At 39.6% G+C, this 20,337-nt stretch overlaps 1 protein-coding gene across 1 annotated transcript in view; it reads right to left on the bottom strand.

Annotated features, from left to right (window-relative positions):
* PDS5A (PDS5 cohesin associated factor A) overlaps positions 1-10,797 on the bottom strand; it is a 141,533-nt gene extending 130,736 nt beyond the window's left edge. Inside the window, exons 1-2 of the mRNA XM_043553187.1 lie at positions 10,286-10,797; positions 9,257-9,434 (exon numbers count right to left, since the gene is read on the bottom strand). Coding sequence (XP_043409122.1) covers positions 9,257-9,394 — 138 coding nt within the window. The 5' untranslated portion in view covers positions 9,395-9,434; positions 10,286-10,797. The remainder of the gene's footprint in view (positions 1-9,256; positions 9,435-10,285) is intronic.
* Between the last annotated feature and the right edge of the window lie 9,540 nt (positions 10,798-20,337).

Here is a 20,337-nt window from a genome sequence, read left to right as displayed (position 1 = left end):
GGTCTACACACTGAAAGGACCTGGATAAATTAAATCCTACTACCAATGTGAACATGATGCCAATGCCTAGACCTTGGTTTATAAACACCACTCTCTACTGAAAATGGAAATAGGCCTCTCTGGAAAAAATGAGCTATCCAAATCTGGGGCAAGAAAGCACAAGGTGAACAACTTGTACCAGAAAAAAAAAAAGGAGTGCTGAAAGACTCAGAGAGACATGTCAAAAAGATACTAGATGTTTCAAAAGGACACCAAAGCCAGCATGCTCATTTTGGGATAATTTGTCTCTCAAAGAGAATAAAGATAGTAATATATTATAATGCATTGAATGAAGAATCCATGACTATTTTTTTTAAATATTTAATGTTTATTTATTTATTTTGAGAGAGAAACAGCAAGAGAGAGAAAAAGAGAGAGAGAGAGAGAGAGAGAGAGAGAGAGACTGTGGGGGAGGGAGAGAGAGAATCTCAAGCAGGCTCCACACTGTCAGTACAGAACCTGATGCAGGGCTCAATCTCACGAACCATGAGATCATAACCTGAGCTGAAATCAAGAGTTGGACATTTGACGGACTGAGCCAGCCAGGAGCCCTTATGAGTAATTAAAGGGGAGTGGGGGCAGGCTCTTCCCTACGGATGTAGAAGGAATGATAGAATCTACACATGTAGCAGGAGTGATAGAGTCAAAAAAGGTGACATTTTATAACAACCAAAGTAGATGCTAAATCAGACAAGTAATTGCTGGAAAACAAATCAAACTGCCACCTTAAACATTCCTTATTAATTGCAAAGTGGGGAAAGGTACATTTACAATATAAAGAGTTGACCAACTGTAACCAAGTGATCAAATTTAGCATAAACCAACTGGATAAAATGACATTTTACACCTCCTGATGATGCAACTAACTATACATTACCACTTGCGTGGTAAAGTACTTGCTAAAAAAAGTTCAACCTGAATCTAAGCATGAGGCAATGAGACAAAAATAGACTATGGAACTCCTATAAGGCAAATGTTTCAAAAATGTCACATCGTAAATAACTCTCCCCTCCAAAAACAGTGACAGAAATTTCTAGATTAAAGTAGACTAAAGAAACATTACAAATGCAAATGATCCTGTACTGAAACTTGGATGGAGGAAAAAACCCAACTCTTAAAAAGTCATTTTTAGGGCAACTGGGAGAATTTTATTATGGATAGTATAACAGATAACTGTACCAATTTGAGTGTGATAATGATCATTATTCTAAGAAGAATGCTGAAGCATTCACAGGCAGAATGTCATGATTTCTGCAGGTAGCTCTCAAACAAAAAGTGTAGGTTTGTCTCCCTCTGGGTGTGTGTATATGGAGAAACATAAAAGCAAACAAAAGTAACAAAATGTTAACAATTGGTAAATCTAAGTGAAGGGATATGGGAGTTGAAGGTACAATTTTTTCCAACTCTCCAGAAGTCTGAAATGTCTCAAAATAAAAAGTTGAGGTAAATCTTTTTCTTTTTTTTTTTTTTTTTTAATTTTTTTTTCAACGTTTATTTATTTTTGGGACAGAGAGGACAGAGCATGAACGGGGGAGGGGCAGAGAGAGAGGGAGACACAGAATCGGAAACAGGCTCCAGGCTCCGAGCCATCAGCCCAGAGCCCGACGCGGGGCTCGAACTCGCGGACCGCAAGATCGTGACCTGGCTGAAGTCGGACGCTTAACCGACTGCGCCACCCAGGCGCCCCAATCTTTTTCTTTTTAAAAAGAGAAAGAGAGAGCCAAGTGGGGGAGAGCAGTAGAGGGACAAAGAGAATCTTAAGCAGGCTCCATGCTCAGTGCAGAGTCCAACCTGGGGCTCAATTCCATGACCCTGGGATCATGACCTGAGCCAAAATCAAAAGTGGGACAATCAACCAACGAAGCAACCCAGGCACCCCCCAAAAAAGTTGAGATAATTCTTTTTAGATAATTCCTAAAAAGGGGGTAGCACTGGAAAAATCATCATCATAATTAGGCAGAAATACTCTCTAGTAAAAAACTCAAATAATAAAAGAAACAGGATTTTAAGATCAAATCATGAGACTCTCCCATAATTTTTCTCTAACTAGCACATATAAAATTTTTTTTTTAATTTTTAAAAATGTTTTATTTATTTTTGAGAGAGAACGTGAGCATGGGAGGGGCAGAGAGAGGGGGAAACAGAGAATCTAAAGCAGGCTTGGCACAGTCAGTGCAAAGCCCAATGCGGGGCTCAAACTCAAGAACCGTGAGATCATGACCTGAGCTGAAGTCAGATGCTCAACCAACTGAGCCACCCAGGTGGTCCCCATTTATTAAAAAACAAACAAACAAACAAACAATTCTTACAAATTTTTCCTACAGTATTTAAAATAAACTTTACAAATTTAGCAAGTTGGCTGCAGATATATACTACTGTTTTTGAAATTAAGTGTTTTTCAAATTTATGAATACAGCTACAAAGTTATTTGTCATAAGAGCTCCTGTGGTAGATTAAAGATGGCTACAAATTCCTTTCTTCTTCCATTGAGAAGCAATCATTTTTTCTCCTATTGAATGTAGATTGGGCCACAACTACTTTAACCATTAAAGTAAGGTAGACATGACATTGCCAGTTCTGAACCAAGCCTTTAAAACGTACCGGCAACTTCCTCCACAGTGTCTTAGAGCCCTGAAACCATGCAGAGAAGCCCAAAGATTACATCATAGATAGGAAAAAAGAGCACAGCTGAGTTCAGCCTTACAGCTGTTCCTTCCAAGGCACCAACTGTTTGAGAAGTCAGTGTGGATCTTCTAGACCAGTCTAGACACCAGCTGAATACTACTGAATGAGCACAGTAAGCAATGTAGAGAAGAATAATCAAGCTAAGCCAATACTTACCCAAATTCCTGATTCACAAAATTGTTAACAAGAAAATTTGCTCACAGATGTCAAAAGGTAGAAGCAACCCAAGTGTCCACAAATGAATAAACAAAAGTGGTTTCATACATACACACACACACACACACAGACACACACATGTACACAGTGGAATATTATCCAGCCTTAAAAAGTAAATTCTGATACATACAATGTGGATGAACTTTGAAGACATTATCCTAAGTGAAATAAGCTAGTCACAAAAGGACAATATTGTATGATTCTTATACTAGGCTCTTAAGAGTAGTCAAATTCAGAGACACAAAGTAGAAAGGTGGTTGCCTAAGCTGGGGGAAGGGGGAATTAAGGAGTTACTGTTTAATAGATACAAAATTTCAGTTAGGGTACATGAAAAAGTTTTGAAGATGGACGGTAGTGATGGTTATACAACAATGTGAATGTGCTTGTTACCACAAAACTGTACTCTTAAAAATGACTGAAATGATAAAATTTATGTTATAGTTATTTTGTCCCGCGCCCCTTACTTGCTCTTTTAAACACTAGGTTTGGGGTGTTTGTTACACAGCAGCAAATGACCAGAATAGTTCCTCTATGCAAATGGAAGTCTAAAATAAGAACTGTGCTACAGTTAGTATTACTTCACAAATACACATTGGCTATATTTTAGGGGTTCATTTTAAGAAATCTTGCCTATTTTTTTAAATATTTATTTCTTATTTTAAGAGAGAGAAAGTGCACAAGCAGGGAAGGAGGAGAGGGAGAGAAGGAGAGAGAGAATCCCAAGCAGGCTCTTTGCTATTAGCGCAGAGCCTGATATGGAGCTTGATCTCACAAATGGTGAGATCATGACCTGAGCCGAAATCAAAGAAGTCAGACACTTAACTGACTGAGCCACCAGGCACCCTGCCTATTTAATTTTTTAATTTCTTAGCAGAATCTTTTGCATTAAAACAAATATTAAAATATGATATATGGACAGAACTGAGACTAGAAGTTACATACTGAATTATATGTAAAATTAGCATCCTATATGGCATTTAGGAATAAATAAAATTCTTTCATGGAAGTGAAAATAATTATAACCAAAGTATGTATTTCTGGGGTCCACCTGGAGGAAAAGAAAGGAAAAGATTTCATGGCCTTCCTGCCTCTAATCTATTCCTCCCCTCTCCCAACCTACATTTGATGAGAAAAGAGTGATGCTCTACCTTAATCAAGCACTCTATATCCTAATTCCTAACTATATCAAACAAGGCATACTACAGAAAGCAAAAGTGAGAGTGTGGGCCAGAGGGGAATTGTGGACACATAGAGGAAAGTGACAGAAAAACACAAAAACACAGAAATAACAGCTGGTGGGAGAAAAATGGGGGACATATTCACAACAATAAAACCCTACTACTTTATCTTTCCTAATTCTTAGCACCAAAGTAATAAAAATTTTGATTTCTGTGAAAAAAAGAATATGGCAGATTTGGGTATGGAGTTAATAGCCAGAGAACTGTCTGGGGGTACTGAGCTCTTAAGACCAGGTAATAAGAAATGGACATAAGAAATGATCTTTGGGGCAGCTGGCTGGCTCAGTCAGAGGAGCATATGACTCTTTGATCTTGGCACTGTGAGTAGAGGTTACTTAAATAAAAACATACATACTTAAAAAGAAAAAAGAAAAAAAAAAGAAACAAGCTTTAACCTGCCCGCCCCTCTCTCTAAAAACCAAGCCTTATCAAGGACTTCCCATTTCCAAAAAAGCAAGTAATGAACAAAATGTGAATAGCATGTAGTTCTCTGGTAATACATGATATGAGACAGATTGCATATAACAAATTGTGGGCAGAAGCACTTAATGGAACTTTGTACAACACTGTTCATAGGTGTATTTGAGTATGTTATAAAAGTTATCAGACATGACTGCTACATTAGTTTCAGAATCCTTAACTATATAGAAGGCAGGCCATTTGTGAACTATTGATCTTGATGCTTAATGTAACCTTAGTAGTAAGCTACCTGCTATCCTTTCTAACAGATAACTAACTTTTGTACAGCATATAATTGTACCATATATAAGCAACAAAACTGTTTATATATTATTATTATTATTTTTTTAAGTAGGCTTCACACCCAGTATGGGGCTTGAACTCACAACCCTGAGATCAAGAGTTGCATACTCTGAGGTGTCAGGTGGCTCAGTTGGTTAGGTATCTGACTTTGGCTCAGGTCATGATCTCACAGTTGGTGAGTTCAAGCCCTGCGTTGGGCTCTGTACTGACAGCTCAGAGCCTGGACCCTGCTTTGGATTCTGTGTCTCCCTCTCTCTCTGCCTCTTCCCACCCCCCACCCCCCAATTCTGCCTCTCTGAAAAATAAATAAAACATTAACAAAAAAAAAAAAAAAAAAAAAAAAGAGTTGCATGCTCTACCAACTCAGCCAGCCAGGCAACCCTAAATAACAAAACTGTTAATGATCATTTTCAGCTTTCTGTAACTAGGGTTAGTCACAACATCTCAGACTCCATTTCTTCATCTGGAAAATCAGGACAAAACCAAATAACCTCTAAGCTACCTTTTGGTTCTAAAATTCTACATATCTACATTATCATCTCTGGTATATAATCTCAGATAAAAAGTTGGTTGCCATTCACAATATTTTCAAACTATCCTATTTCAAAAACAAAATTATTTCTCTATTCTATTACTATCTTTTCTAATCCAACATTCACTCACTGAACAAGTATCTGTTGGGCACCTATGTTCCAGGCATTAAATTTGGGAGTTGGCAGGGTATAAAAGTAAACAGACATGGTCCTTGTATTCGCAAAGATTACATACAAGTTGGGGAGACAAACCCAATACACATATGCATAAATGTATATCATAACTGTAATAAGTGATACGAAGGAATTAAAAAAATATGTAATGGGAAATCTAAGAGACCTCCTCTAAGAAGAACAAATGAGTGACAGAAGAACAAATGAATGACACATGAAGTTGAGACGGGCACACATATGGATCACATAATGTGGAATCAGTTTAGGCAGAAATGAACATGGCATGTACAAGGAAGTGACAGAAGGCCAGTGTGATTGGACATAAGAATATGTGAATTCCTTAGAAGCTGAAATTAAAACTTGCTTTTTTTTTTTTTTTTTGAGAGAGACAGAGAGAGAGAGAGAGAGAGAGCACATGTGCCAGCAAATGGGAGAGGGTGAGAGGGAGAGAGAGAGAATCTTAAACAGGCTCCACGCCCAGCACATAGCTTGAAGCCCAAAGCAGGGCTCAATCTGACAGTGAGATTACGACCTGAGCCAAAATCAGAGTTGGATGCTTAAATGAGCCACCCACGCACCCCTGAAATTAAGTTTCTAATGTATCTAAGTGTTTTAGCAATTCCAAAGACCTACTCTAAGAACTACTTTCAAGAAAGTTTCAAAGCATCATAATACTTTCTAATGTTAAAAAAAAAATGCTGTCCTACATCTTGCAAAACAGCAAATTAACTTAGACTCCTTTCTCTTTTCACTTTACCATTTTCAAATGCATAATAAAAATCACAACTTCTTAGTTCTACTCAGCTTAGATTCCTTTGAAGGAAATCAGCTATAAGAATGAAAATAAATATGATGCTATTGGTTCTGGCTCTGCCATTTAGTTGCTCTATGACTGATCTTGGTGCATGTTACTTGGCCACTTTGGGCCGAATTTTCTCTTCTGTGAAATATGGGGAGTTCCAAAATTTCTTTAAACATCTTTGTAAGTCCACAATTACGGTTCTCTTGTAAAAATGCTTGTTCCATTCTTGAATACTGAAGAGAATGGACCAAACATCTCTGAATTCCACTGACCAAGATTTTACCTGCCTTTAAGCCCTGTTTGTATTTATACAGCATTTGAACACTGTTGCTATAATAAAAAAAACTACTGAATTTATAATACTGGTGCATAATGGTCTAATAAACACAAAAATTATCAAAAATAGTTAAACACTGTTAAAAATCTCCACTTCCTATGAGACAGTACTACTTTAACCAACCAGGGATTCCTAGAAAGTACAAAGTCAAAACAGATTTAGAAAAACAGGGGAAAAACAAAATCATAAGACTGTTCAGAAAATTTTAAAAAAAATTTTAAGATTTTAATGTTTATTTACTTTTTTTGAGAGAGACAGAGTGTGAACAGGGCAGAGGCAGAGAGAAAGGGAGACACAGAATCCGAAGCAGGCTCCAGACTCTGAGCTGTAGCCTGACTTGGGGCTTGAACTCAAGAACCTGCAAGATCATGACCTGAACCAAGAGTGGACATTTAACTGACTGAGCCACCCAGGCACCTAAGAAAAGCAAAATTTTAGCAGGATATTCAAAATGGTTCATATGTATGTTAATTTTAACTTCCACAAGAACTCATAAGAAATAGGTATCCTAACCCAGGAGCACCTCAGTGGCTCAGTTGGTTGAGCATCGGACTTAGGCTCAGGTCATGATCTCACTGGTTGCTGGGTTTGAGCCCCATGCTGGGCTTTGTGCTGACAGCATGGAGCCCAAATTCTGTCTCCCTGCCTCTCTGCCTCTTCCCTGATCATGCTCACTCTCTCTCAAAAATACACTTTAAAAAGAAAAAAAAAAAGATATTCTAACCTAATGCTCATTGTAAACTTGGTCATATGCCCATTTATATAACAGTATTTCTGATAATCTACCTTCAAGCACAGAAGTACATATAGTTGTAACTCTTTTTTTTTTTTAATGTCTATTTATTTTTGAGAGAGAGAGAGAGAGAGAGAGAGAGAGAGAGAGACCGGGAGCGGGGGAGGGGCAGAGAGAGAGAGAGAGAGAGAGAGAGAGAGAGACAGACAGACACAGAATCTGAAACAGGCTCCAGGCTCCGAGCAGTCAGCACAGAGCCCAACTTGGGGCTCGAACCCACAGACTGCAAGATCATGACGCAAGCCGAAGCCAGACGCTTGTGGTAACTCTTTTTTAACCAGATTATCCATCACCAGAAATCAAGATTTCAATATTCTTAATATGAAAATAAAAATTAAAAGATCTATACTTAACAGCTTTGTATTTCATAATTTTTCAGCATCTCCAAACATTCAATATAACCTTAAGGAGCATCAATCAAGCACCTCACTTCACATATACCTAGTATCAAGTTTATTTTAATGGAAGCTATTGTGTCCTCTTCCTTCCCAAGAGGCAACAAATTGCAGAATCTAATTAGATTTTAAAAACTAAGCTACAGGAATACTTTCAATATTCATTAAACACTCACAACATTGTAAACACTTACTAGGCACTACACTAAGCTCTAAGAACAAAGGGGCAAGATGATTCCCTAAAAATACACTTTATCAAGTTGTCCAAGATAGAAATACTATCAACATTGTTTCTTCCCTCACCTCCCACCAAGTCTAATTGATTTCTAAGTAGGAAACATTTCTTAGATCCTTCCCTACCTCTCTTCTCACTAACACAGCCCCACTTTAAGATTTCAACATCTTTCACCTACGTTCCTATTAACAGTTTCCTAGCAGGACTCCCTGCCTCAAATCTTTCCCTTTTGTTGCTCCAACCTAGCCCCAGTTGTGACAACCAAATGTCTCCAGGGTGGGAGTGGGGGTGGGGTGTCAAAGATGCCCTGGTTGAGAACCACTGCATCAAGTTGATCCCTTGACAAAAACAGCACTTATCTTATAAGGCTATGGGCAAAATCTATGTCTATGCAACAGAAAGCAAAAAAACTGACCAACCTAAGCTGAAACTTACAACTTTAATCTTAGGATCATCATGCTTTAAATAAGCTAACTTTATTAAAAAGAACTAAAATACTCTCTCTTGAAAACCCCTTTGAACACGTGGACCTAAATCATCACCTTACTTCAGTTCTGAATTTTGAAGTCAGTACATTTTGTCAAAGTTTAACCATACTAAATACATATTTAAGTTTCTGAATATTAGAAAATTGTGACAATTTAATAAAATGCCCTTGTGATTAAATCAGTCTCCTTAGAAGCTGATGAAAACAGGAACTTTCCTAGGCAAACTATTGCCTACATTTAAGGTTGTAATCTACTATGAGCAGTATTCTTATAAATATTTCTAGAAAAAAGTTATAGAAACACTTAAATTCTTATGTTTGAAAAAACAGGCACACTCCTTTTAATTTCCCATAATGATTATGTCTCTACAGAACTTACTATTCAAAGATATAGCCAAGACAGAACAATACTTCTCGGAGAGAGTAAAAAAGGAGACTATAAGATACCTAAGAAAACCTGGTAGGTGACACAGTAAAGGCCAGGCCTAGCAGTGCAGTAACAGGAGAGAGCACCTCCCACCACAGAGGTCTAAGTGTGAACACTGTGTCCAGATGCTTACCTTCAGTCGCTTGATCATTTCATCCGTGGTGATCTTGTCGGTGATCTCCTTTACCCCCGGCGGGTAAGCGATCTTCCCATCTGCACTCACGACGCCACAGAGGGCAGTGGCAGGCTTGGGCTGCGCGGTGAAGTCCATCCTGGGGGACAACTTTTCTTTCACAGTCCTCTACCGGCCTCTATCGGTCAGAAAACAAAAGTTCAGCGAGAAAGGGGAGACTTTGTAACCTCTTTTTTCATTTCAAAAATCTCTAATCTGCAAAGGGCGCTTTCTCCAGGGAGGCCGGAGACTCGGCTGCGGCCCCGCCGCTCGATCCTCCCGGGCCTGGACCCTGGTGGCCGCCCCGCCGCCCCCACTCACGCGGGCCCCGCCAGCCCCGGACCCACGGGGCTCTCCAGCACCAGCCGCCGCGGCCGCGGGAAGCGCCAGGCAGCGCCAGGAGTTTCCCATTCCACCTTTCACAATGAAATCCACCCCCAAGCACCGAGGTCCGAAGTTTGGGATCCTCCCGAGCCTGGCGAGGCCCCCAAGGCTCCGGCTCGGTCGGAGAGAAACCCCGAGTCCCCGCCCGGTCGGTCCCCTCCGGGAAAGGAGACGCGAGGCCTATAGGGCTCGGCTTAGGCCGCAAAACTAGGGACCCAACCGGACCCACACGCTACGGCGGCTCCGGGAGACGAACGCCTTTGCCGGGCCGAGCTTCGGGACCCCGGGCGTCCCCGCCACGCTCTCGCCCCTCCCCTGTCCCGCGGGAGGGGAAAACAAGCCGCCCTCCACCCCAAACCCCACGCCAGGAAGCGGCTGACGCGGCTCTGCACTTCACATTTTGTTCCTTCAACTTCGGGTGAGGGACCCTGGCGGCTTCTCTCGGCTCCGACTGCTCGGCGCCGTCCGGCGCTGCCCAGGCCTTACTGGTACCTCCGGGCAGCCCCGCCGGGCCTAGGTCCCGCGCCCCCCCCCCTCCGGTCTCCCCTTCCGTCCTCTCCCTCCACCAACCGAGGGCGGGAGCCGAGCCGCCGCCGCCGCCTTTACCTCCTCCTCCTCATGCGGGCGGAAGGTGCATCGAGCGCCCGGGCCTCTGTCAGGTGGTTGCGCCGCCGCCCCTCGTCGGGCTGCACACAAAGCGGCTCCGCGGGTCCCGCCGCCGCCGCCGCCCGCCCCGGAGCGGCGCTGGGGCTGGCGGTGCCGAGGAGGAGCAGCCGCCGCGGGGGGAGACGCGGGGCGACTGTGCGCTGGGCGGGGAGACACTGCCGCTCTCCGTCTGGCCGAGGAAGAGCAGCCTCAGAGAAGGCTCCTCCGGGAGCGTGTGCGCCTGTGTCCGCCCCGGACCCCCGCGGCCCGCCCGTCGGCACCTAGCGCCGGCCGGGTCCGCCGACCGGGACCCGGACGCCCCTTGCAGCGGCGCGCGCCCGGCCGTACGTGCCCCCGGGAGCCGGCGCTTCGCGCACACACCAGCCGGTCACGCGAGCGGTGCGAGAGCACGCGAGAGCAGGGAGCGCGCCTCGCTCCCTCCCCTTCCTCCGCCGGCCGTGCCTCCGCCTCCCTCGGGCCCCGGGCGGCCGCGCGCGGGGCGGACAGCGCCGCCACCCGGTTGGCGCCAAGACTTGCCGCGCCGAGCGCCTCTGGGAGGATTGAAACCAAAGGGCAAGCAGAGGAGGAGCCCCTGTGGCGGGAAGCGAACCCGGTCCCGGCGGTCCTGTAAGGGCACGAGGGACGAAAGGAGCTTTACGTTATGCCGTGGAGATGAGCTCATGACTTTTGGGGATCATGAGAGACTTGACGGAACTGGTTGAAAGACTGTTAATTACTCGGTGAAAATGAACGGATTTCCTCTCCAGGGACAGAAGATCTGCAAACTGAGGAAAAGTTTTACAATATGGCACAACATGAGCTACTCAGTCTTGTTTCTTCGGACAGTCACTGGAGTGTGCCCTCCCCTCTTTGGATTTCTAAAATTAATATTTTGAAAGTTGCAAAATATGAAATAGCATTGAGTCGAGTAGTTCTCAACGAAAGGTCTGAAACGTAGATTTCCGGACTCCACTCTCAAACCTAGAGAATAAGGATCTCTGAGAATGGCACCCAGAAGTGAGCATGTTTACAAATTAGCTAGATGGTTTTTGTGAATATGGGGAAAAAATAATATGTTTAAAAAGTGTTCTAAGTATACCCAGCATAACTTGTTCTTTCATCCAAAGGAAAACCCAATGCTGCAGGTTTGAGAAGTTTAATGTATTAAAAAAAAAAAAAATGAAGCAAATGAACCTCAGATGCACACATATCAGAAGAGGAAGTTGAAAAAAGAATGCAATAATATGAAATAGCATTCAGCTCTTGAAACTGACCACTACCAAAGTTTAAAATTATATTCGATTATTATTTCTGATGGATATCCATTGGTGTTTACTGGGTCTGAAAAATATTAAAGGTACTGTACTCACTGAATTGTTTTTCAGATATATTACTCAAGGGAGTGATCGTCTTGGAATAGAACTGGCCACAGTTGCTGATTTGCTAGGACTGCCCCAAAGTCAATGCTTTGTTCTTGGACATTTAGAGTACCAGACAATTCATTGAACTTCAATGGTCATTAAACCCATCAAAATCTACTCTCTTATAGGCGCTCCCTCTCAAGGTTTTTTTTTTTTTTTTTACCCTGTCACATTTAAATAACAAAAGAGTGGTGCTTTTCATTTTTATTCTTTCTCTGAGTAATTTACCCATTATTAAGTGGAGTTTTGTATATGCTCATAAATTTTAATTTTACACAACTTATGACTTTGTTAATATTGTTTGACTTTATGAACACTCACAAGACAGTAAGTCCTAAGGATTACAACACATAAATAAAACTGAATTTATACAATTCTGAAATTCAGGAATTCTGAAATCTCTGCTCTTAACCTCTTTCCTTAAACTTTATTTCCACTTGGAGTAAATGAGAAGGGATATGTTTATTTGTGCAGCAATTATTTAAAGTGCCTGCTAGCAAGGCTTTGTTTTGGGCACTGAGAAAAAAATTGATAGTGGGGAGAGGGACCAAAATCCCTGCCTGCCCTGGCGGAGCTTAATTCATTTGGGGAGAGATACACAAGAGAATAAATAAATTGCTATGGAAGAAAATGAGTATAGGAAGAATGCAGATCACATCTAGCCTTTTAGGCATTTTGGTCTTTGGAAGGACTTTGGCTTGTACTATAACTGAGATGGGGAATTGCTGAAGTATTTTAAACAGAGAAGTAACATGATATGTGTTTCATGAGCCAGGCAACTTTGGGCAAATTACTTAGTCTTTCTGTGCCTTATTTTCCTCATCTGTAAAACAGGGATAATAGTTTCTCTCTCAGAGGATCTTTATGAGGAGTAAATAAGTTGACATTTGTAAAGTGCTTAGAGTAGTAACTGGCACATACTAAACTGTACATAATTTATATACATACACACACACACACATATATATGTACATATAATATGAAAGAATCATTCTAGCTACTGGGTTGGAAACAGCATAGAGATGCAAGTGTAGAAGTAGAGTAACCAAGTATAAGACAACTACAAAAATCCCGAGGAAAGATGTTAATAAGGACCAGGTAATAACAGTGAAGATGATGAAAAATGTGACTATACAACATTTGAAAAGTGGCTAATGCAAACAGGGAAACAATTTTAAAATCAAAATAGCGACATATGGCTAGTGACTATTGGACAGTACAGTTCTAGAGTACAGAGTTTGGAAGAGTGATTGACAGAAGATGAGGGTGGAAAATAAGTTGTTCATACTAAATGCTACAGATGTTGAGCAGGATGGTAGTTTAAAAGGATGAACTGGGGTAATAAGAGAGTAAAGCTGTGCATAGTGAAAGTGGACTAAAGTAAAAATATAACCAAAGATAAAAATATTCAAGATATTTAAAGCAGTTCTTAAAAATATGTTTATTCCATTTACTTGAAATTACTTATTTGCTTTTCAATTTGAAATGTAACTAGCTAAATCTGTCCTGAGTAATTTCGCAAGTTATAAATATGAATCATCCCTGTACCTCTGGTCACATAGAAATTAACCATCTGCATAATCACTATGAAACTTGAACAAAATGGTGCTTTATTTTAGTGTTTTTCCAGATATCACTGACATCTTGGCTTAGATTTGCTAAAATTTAATATTTAGGCATACAATAGCATATCTACAGTGAACTAAGTAAGTTTGACATGTTTCACTAATGACTGATAAAGACAAAAAATATGAAGTCTGAATCATTTCGGTCTAGTATGACCAAGATGTTAATGATTAACTTGTTTGTCATAGTAATTTAAAAACTTTCTTTGAATTTTGTCTAATATCTTAGTCTCCATGCACATCTCTCTTCAGTTTAAACTGTGAAGGCTGATCTGCATCATCATTAGTTACATTAACTTTCTTAAACTTGTATAATCAAAATCAAATATTATTTAACTAGCAGGGACAACAAACTAAAACTAAATATTTTCAAAACATGAAAGAAACTACAGGTATAAACAACATGAGTAAATTTTAGTGACATAATATGACATCTTGTTTATAATATTCAAAAGCAAAGTTCAAGGTAGTGGTTACCCCTGAAGTACGAAGAGAAGCAGGGAACCCTGGGGAACAAGATGGGAGAATGAATGCACAAGTAGATATATTCCTGTTGAAGCTTTCGTCGTGGGAAGAGTGGTGGCTTCACATATGTTCTTTATATAAGCGAATGAATGTATAAATGAAGAAAGACAATCCATGTACCAATGAAGGATGTGTTTTTAACCCAAGGATTATGATTAAACCATTTCAGGGCATCTGATGTTCAGAAGAGAAAAAAGTAAGAAGACAAACTCAAGAAATTTCAAAAATATTTATATTTTAATCTAATATTTTTGGAAATTACAGTTCCCAGAGTCAAAGAAATTCTGCACCCCTGATTATTTTTTTCTAATTGTGGTAGCAAAATGAGAAATTATTTGGAGTTATATTTTCTCAAATTGCTTCTTTCCTCAAGTTGCTAGTATTAGTACGATAAATGATTATAGGACTGAAAGAATTTTCAGGGCAATTAAACTTTGAACAATCACATTACAATGTATTTTTTATTATGAAGCTTGGGATGTCAGACTCCTATTGTTTTATATGATTAAAATAAGAAAGTAAACTTATGATAAATATTTCTTCACTATAGTAAAGGCAGAAGAGATTCATTTATTGAAATGTATTAGAGAGGATAATAATAATTACCTCCCCTCCTGCAAACTGCAAACTCTTTTGAGAGAGCAGTTCCTATCCCAGCCCTACATATTCTCTCTCTGTCTTTCACACACACACACACACACACACACACACACACACAGCTGACTGAGCCTGCAGTGACACCTGAACCAAGAACATGCAGTCCATAGGCGGAGCTGAGCCAAACAAAATATCATGAGACAGGATGTGAACTAAGACTCAGCAACAGATGGGACTTTTAGCTGAATTATATCAATGCAAAACCGTAACAGTCTTTAGCTCTCTACTTATGTGTAGGCTAAGGAAACCTGACCTGTCCTAATTTTTGTCTTCGTTGTTCTGTTTTCCTTGGACTCCCCCTAAGAATTGTTTCCTTACAGTAAAATTTCTTTTACTTGAGCTAATTTGAGTACATTTCTGATCTTACACCACCAAATACAACCTGGTTTAGAATTAACAATTGGACTTCATGAAATTTTAATCATGATCCATGAACCCAGCTTTACTGAATCAAATAGTACCCCCCCAAATCCATGTCCATCTGGAACCTCAAAGTATGATCTTATTTGGAAGTAGGTTCTTTGCAGATGTAGTTAAAATGAAGTAACACTAGATTAGGATGGACCCTAAATCCAATGACTGGTATTTTTATAAGAAGATATGCAGGGAAGAAGGCCAGGTGACGATAGAGATTGGCATGATATAGCTGCAAGCCAAGGAATGCCAAGGATGACCAGCAAACACCAGAAGCAAGGAAAAAGGCAAGGAAGGATTCCTCCCTTGAGCCTTCAGAGGGATTATGGCCTTGCTGACCTCTTAATTCTGGACAGAACAGTAAGAGAATGAATTGCTATTCAAACACCTCTGTGTTTGTGGTACTTTGTTACAGCAGCTCTAGGAAACCAATACACCTGCCACGTGTAAAATTCACCTTAAAGTTGATTGGTTAGTATTTTACCTTCTGAGATACAAATTTCATCACTCTCATTTTTGGATCTAACCCTATGCTTTTGAAAGAGACCTGTAGAACATTTATAAAGCTATGACCAACAGTTTATCTTATTTCTACATTTTTCTCAATTGTACTGTTTGTGAGCCTCAATTTATCTAGAATCTGCATTTTCATTTTTCCATTTTCTCACATTCCTATGAAATAAGAACAATATGCAAGCAAATATTTAAATAAATACACGACTACAGTGGAGAAACTGCAAAAATGGAACTGTTGGTTGGCACCCAGCTTCACCAAGCTTTGGCTCAAAGTATTCATTTGTCAGCTTATATGCAAAAGTCCAAAACTGGAATTTCGAAAGCAGTTTAGGAATGAGAATGTATAATGTACTAAACAAGGTTGTATAATTTTGAATGGACTGAAGTCACTGTCTGCCTGTGTAATAATCAAATAATTCTAAATGTAATATTTTCTGTGACTTACAACTATCAAATGTCATTATAATAATAACCATGGCAGATTGTAAGTATAAATAGCAGAACTTCAAATTTCTGGTTGAACTGGAAATGTAACCACGTTAGAACTGGTAGCCAACACTATCTGACTTGTCGAAGGAATGTGCCAAGAATTTGCACAACTTTTGCCTTCTGAATTGCTTCAAGTAATTCCAGAAACTCAATAGTTCTTGGACTGTGGGCTACCTAGATAGATACTGTTTTGGAAAAACTCTTCGGAGTTCAATTATGCATAGACTTGTCCAGAGACTAAAGAAAATTAAGCAGTGAATCTGTAGGAAATTTAATAAGAGCTGTTTCACCTTCTAATCATAACTGAGATTCATCATGATTTTCAGGGGATAGGAAGTTTCCTGTTAATTGAATTCTTTGACAAATTGAAATTTAACCAGAAAACTCCTTTTCTGTCCACCATTGAAAATATTTCTGGAATATATCAGTTATCTTTTTAGTCTTTATAAAGCACAGGATAGTGAACATAATGGCAGAATCTTTGGTGTTTGAGCATACCCAATGCCTCAGAGCTGTCAATCTGAAAGCCACTTTAAATATCAAAAACATAGGTATAGAGTCAGTGATTGATTGAACTAAACACATACTGAGACTAGAACTTTCCATGGAAGTTAGTTTCGTCTCCATGTGTATTTTTAAAAATACAATGGAGAGGGGCCAGTTAAGAACCTTTGGGTTTTGATACATTAAGCTACTTAGTACTTACTATCTGGCAGATAAATGTTGAGGATGCAGAGGTGGACAAGATATTGTCCCTGAATTCAACAGGCAACTTGAAGTTTTAGTGTGTTTTTATTACCATGTTTTCATGGTAAAATTATCATCTATCTATCTATCTATCTATCTATCTATGTATCTCTTAAGCTAGTGTTAGTTTCCTTTGTTCCTTGCAATCAAAGAGAACTAACAGCAATAATAATAATAATATTAACAATTGTAGCCAATGTTCATTAAGCCCCTATTAGGTGCCAGGGACCATGCTAAGCACTTTAGGTACTTTATCTCAGTAGATGTAGATTTTTTCTGTCACATTTAAAAAATAAATTTGTTTTCCTAATTTAAATATTTTGGAACCATCTTTTTTCTGAACAAACTTTTTCAGAAAGCTTGGAAAGTACATGAGGTTATGGGATATATATGCTTTTGTCTTTCTTCACACTTTCATGTACTTTCTAAGCTTTCTGAAAGTTTGTTCAGATAGATTAATTGATAATAGATAGATCAATTGATAGATAAACAAGATAGTATTTAGGGAACCCATGAGAAGAATTACAGCTATGCCTCAAGAAAGGAATGGAAGAACTGAGAATCATCAGGATACAGTCTACTTTCTTCTGAACACCTGCTTCATTCTTGCTCTTTGAAGAGACATGTTTCTTTGCTTTTCAGTTTACCTAGCATGCAGAAGAGAACCATCCCTCATCTTCTGATTCTAGATCTCCTTCATCTTAGATCAGCCAGACTAAACTAGAATTTCTTAGTCCAAATCCCAAATGCTAAATACAACAGATTTAATTCTGTTTTCTTTTACCCATAGCATTTATCATCAAGCATACTAAATAATTTATTTATCTATTATTTTTATTGTTTATGGTTTGTCTCTCCAGGGTCCATGTCTGGTCTAATCAGCTAGGGCCAAATAGGCAGGGTCATGTCTAAAATATACCTTTAATATAGGCGTGCTATTTTGAAGGGGCATATGCACCCCAATGTTTATAGCAGCGATATTGACAATAGCTAACGTATGGAAAGAGCCCAAATGTCCACTGAGAGATGAATGGATAAAGAAGATGTAATACACACACACACACACACACACACACACACACACACACGAAGTTCCCAATGTACCCACCGATTTATTTAAAAAATCTCCATTAGCATTGAATTCAATTATTTAAATGCAATTTTCAGAGTTTTGACTTCTTTAATCTTAAAAATGAATACATTATTCACATTTTAATAAATATTTAATATATATTAATAAGTTCAAAATTTATAACACAGTATTTTTTTTTCATAAAATGAAACAGAAAACTACTATCTATAAGAAACTCCATTTCTGTGCCCTGATCTGCATCCCTGTTTGTCTCGATGTTAGTGTGGCAGGACAGACATTCTTTTCCTCTCTGTATGCTGTTCCCTTACCAGGGCATAGCACATACCATGGGGAACAGAAAGGCATTTGGCAATGGTGTGACTGAATGCCAAGAAAGAGACAGAGACGCTTTTGGAATATTAACACATTTGGAGAGGTCAGTCTTGTAATGTGAAAGTCTGACCATATGTACTCCACTGATAGGATCTTATACACACCAGGTCGCATCTAAAGTAGCATAGAGCTGACTGGGTCACACCTTGTGCCAGAGGTGAAGAAGAGATAGGATCCTGGGGAAAGGGTGCAGGTGTCATGGAGAGAGAAGAAAAGAAAGGGAAGGGCCAGAGGTAAGGATGCTTTTTCTTTGTTAGCAGTGAAAGGGATAGCCGAATAGGACAGCACAGTGGGCCTAGATGGCAGGATCCCTGCCCATTGGTGGTTGGGGAGGCTGATACGAAAAAAGTAGAGGATGGGGTGCCTGGGTGGCTCAGTCACTTAAGCATCAGGCTCTTGATTTTGGCTCAGGTCATGATCTCTTGGTTGTGTGTGTCAGGCTCTGCATTGGGCCTCGCACTGGGTATGAAGCCTGGTTAAGGTTAAGATTCCCTCTCTCCCTCTCCATCTCCCTCTGCCTCTCCTCTGCTTTCTCTCTCTCTCTCTCTCTCCAAAAAAAAAAAAAGGAGTAAACGAGCTCTTTCCAAATCCTAACTGCCTTGTGACTCTTGAGTTAGGAGATCTGACACTAACTTGAAGCAACGCACTATTGTACATATTCTGCTACAATATAAGTTGTGGGAGTGCAGGGATCTTTTTTGTTCACAGCTGTGTGGGAAACACCTAGAACCGTGCCTAGGATCTATAGACACTCAATAAATATTTGTTCAATTGTATCAAAACATCCTGAACTACGTGTGTATGTGTGACTGGCCAACAATATGGTTGTTTAATATTAGATATACTTCTCTGGCTTTCCCTATTCAAAGTATAGTTCTGGTATTTCATTAGAAGTGAACTAGTACAGGGGTGCCTGGGTGGCTCAGTCGGTTAAGTGTCCAACTTCAGCTCTGATCATGATCTCACAGTTCGTGAGTTCGAGCCTTGTATTGGGCTCTGTGCTGACAACTCACAGCCTGGAGTCTGCTTCGGATTCTGTGTCTCCCTGTCTCTCTGCCCCTGCCTTGCTCATGCTCTGTCTCTCTCTCTCTCTCCAAAAATAAATAAACATTAAAAACAAACAAATTAAAGAAGTGAACTAGTACATTTGTCAAATGATGTACTAAGGAGAGGAAGGGAAGAAGGAGATACTTTACATCCAGTTGTATTATTAGACTTCCACTGCTATTATCCTTGACTCCATTCCAGATATGGGAGAAATTAGGGTCAACATGGAGTAGAATTAGATTTTCCCAATATTAATTTTTTTAACATAGAAAAAAACTTTTTTTAATATAGAAAAAATTTTAAATATAAAATCTGCTGCTCTCTTCTTCCTTTTTTACATTATTTATCCAATCATTTCAACTCTGAAATGGACTGGCTTGGCCGAAGACCCAGGAGAAATAGGAAAGTGTTATATACTGACTTTAAATAAGTTTTAATAAAAATACCATAGCTTTCATTATGCATGCCAATATAGCAATGCATGTAAATAAATAGTTTCTTATTATATTTGAATATGAAATTGCATAGGCAGAATCAGGGGTGTTTTATTATTCAGTCAACTGAACTGTTTTAAGGTTTAAGTCTATCACTTAGAGTTTCTTTGAAACTCTAAGAATTCTGGAGTGGATTTTTGGAGTTTTCCAACAAAATTTCCTTGGCCCAATGACTTATATAAGGTTATTGCAATGAAATAGTTATTTTAGTGTTTGTTCACAATGCACCCCTCACGTGATTCCCGCAAAAGGATCAGAGACATGGTTCATGGAGGGCCTGACTGGAAACGAAATCATCTCTTACTGTATCTACCAAGGGTTTGTTACTGAGTGAGATGTGTCAGTCCTGTCTGTCCTCTTAGGATAAACCTTCTCACCAGGAGCTCCCACACATATGTACAGTGGACAAAACTTGGACTGAGGCTGGGAGCCCATCATCATTATCACCATCTTACCTCTGTGTAATTCTTTATAGTTTAAAAAGTACTTTCACATCCAGTATATTGTTTAATGCTATCTACAACCCAGAGAGGTAGGCAGAGATGGATTTACCCTGAAGCTAACGAAGTTCAAGAAGTTCAAGAAGGACCTTAGCAAAGTCATACAGTTATAA

This window comes from Prionailurus bengalensis, chromosome B1 (assembly GCF_016509475.1).
Source record: "Prionailurus bengalensis isolate Pbe53 chromosome B1, Fcat_Pben_1.1_paternal_pri, whole genome shotgun sequence".
Lineage (NCBI taxonomy): Eukaryota > Metazoa > Chordata > Mammalia > Carnivora > Felidae > Prionailurus > Prionailurus bengalensis.
This window is presented reverse-complemented; position numbering and strand designations above follow the sequence as displayed.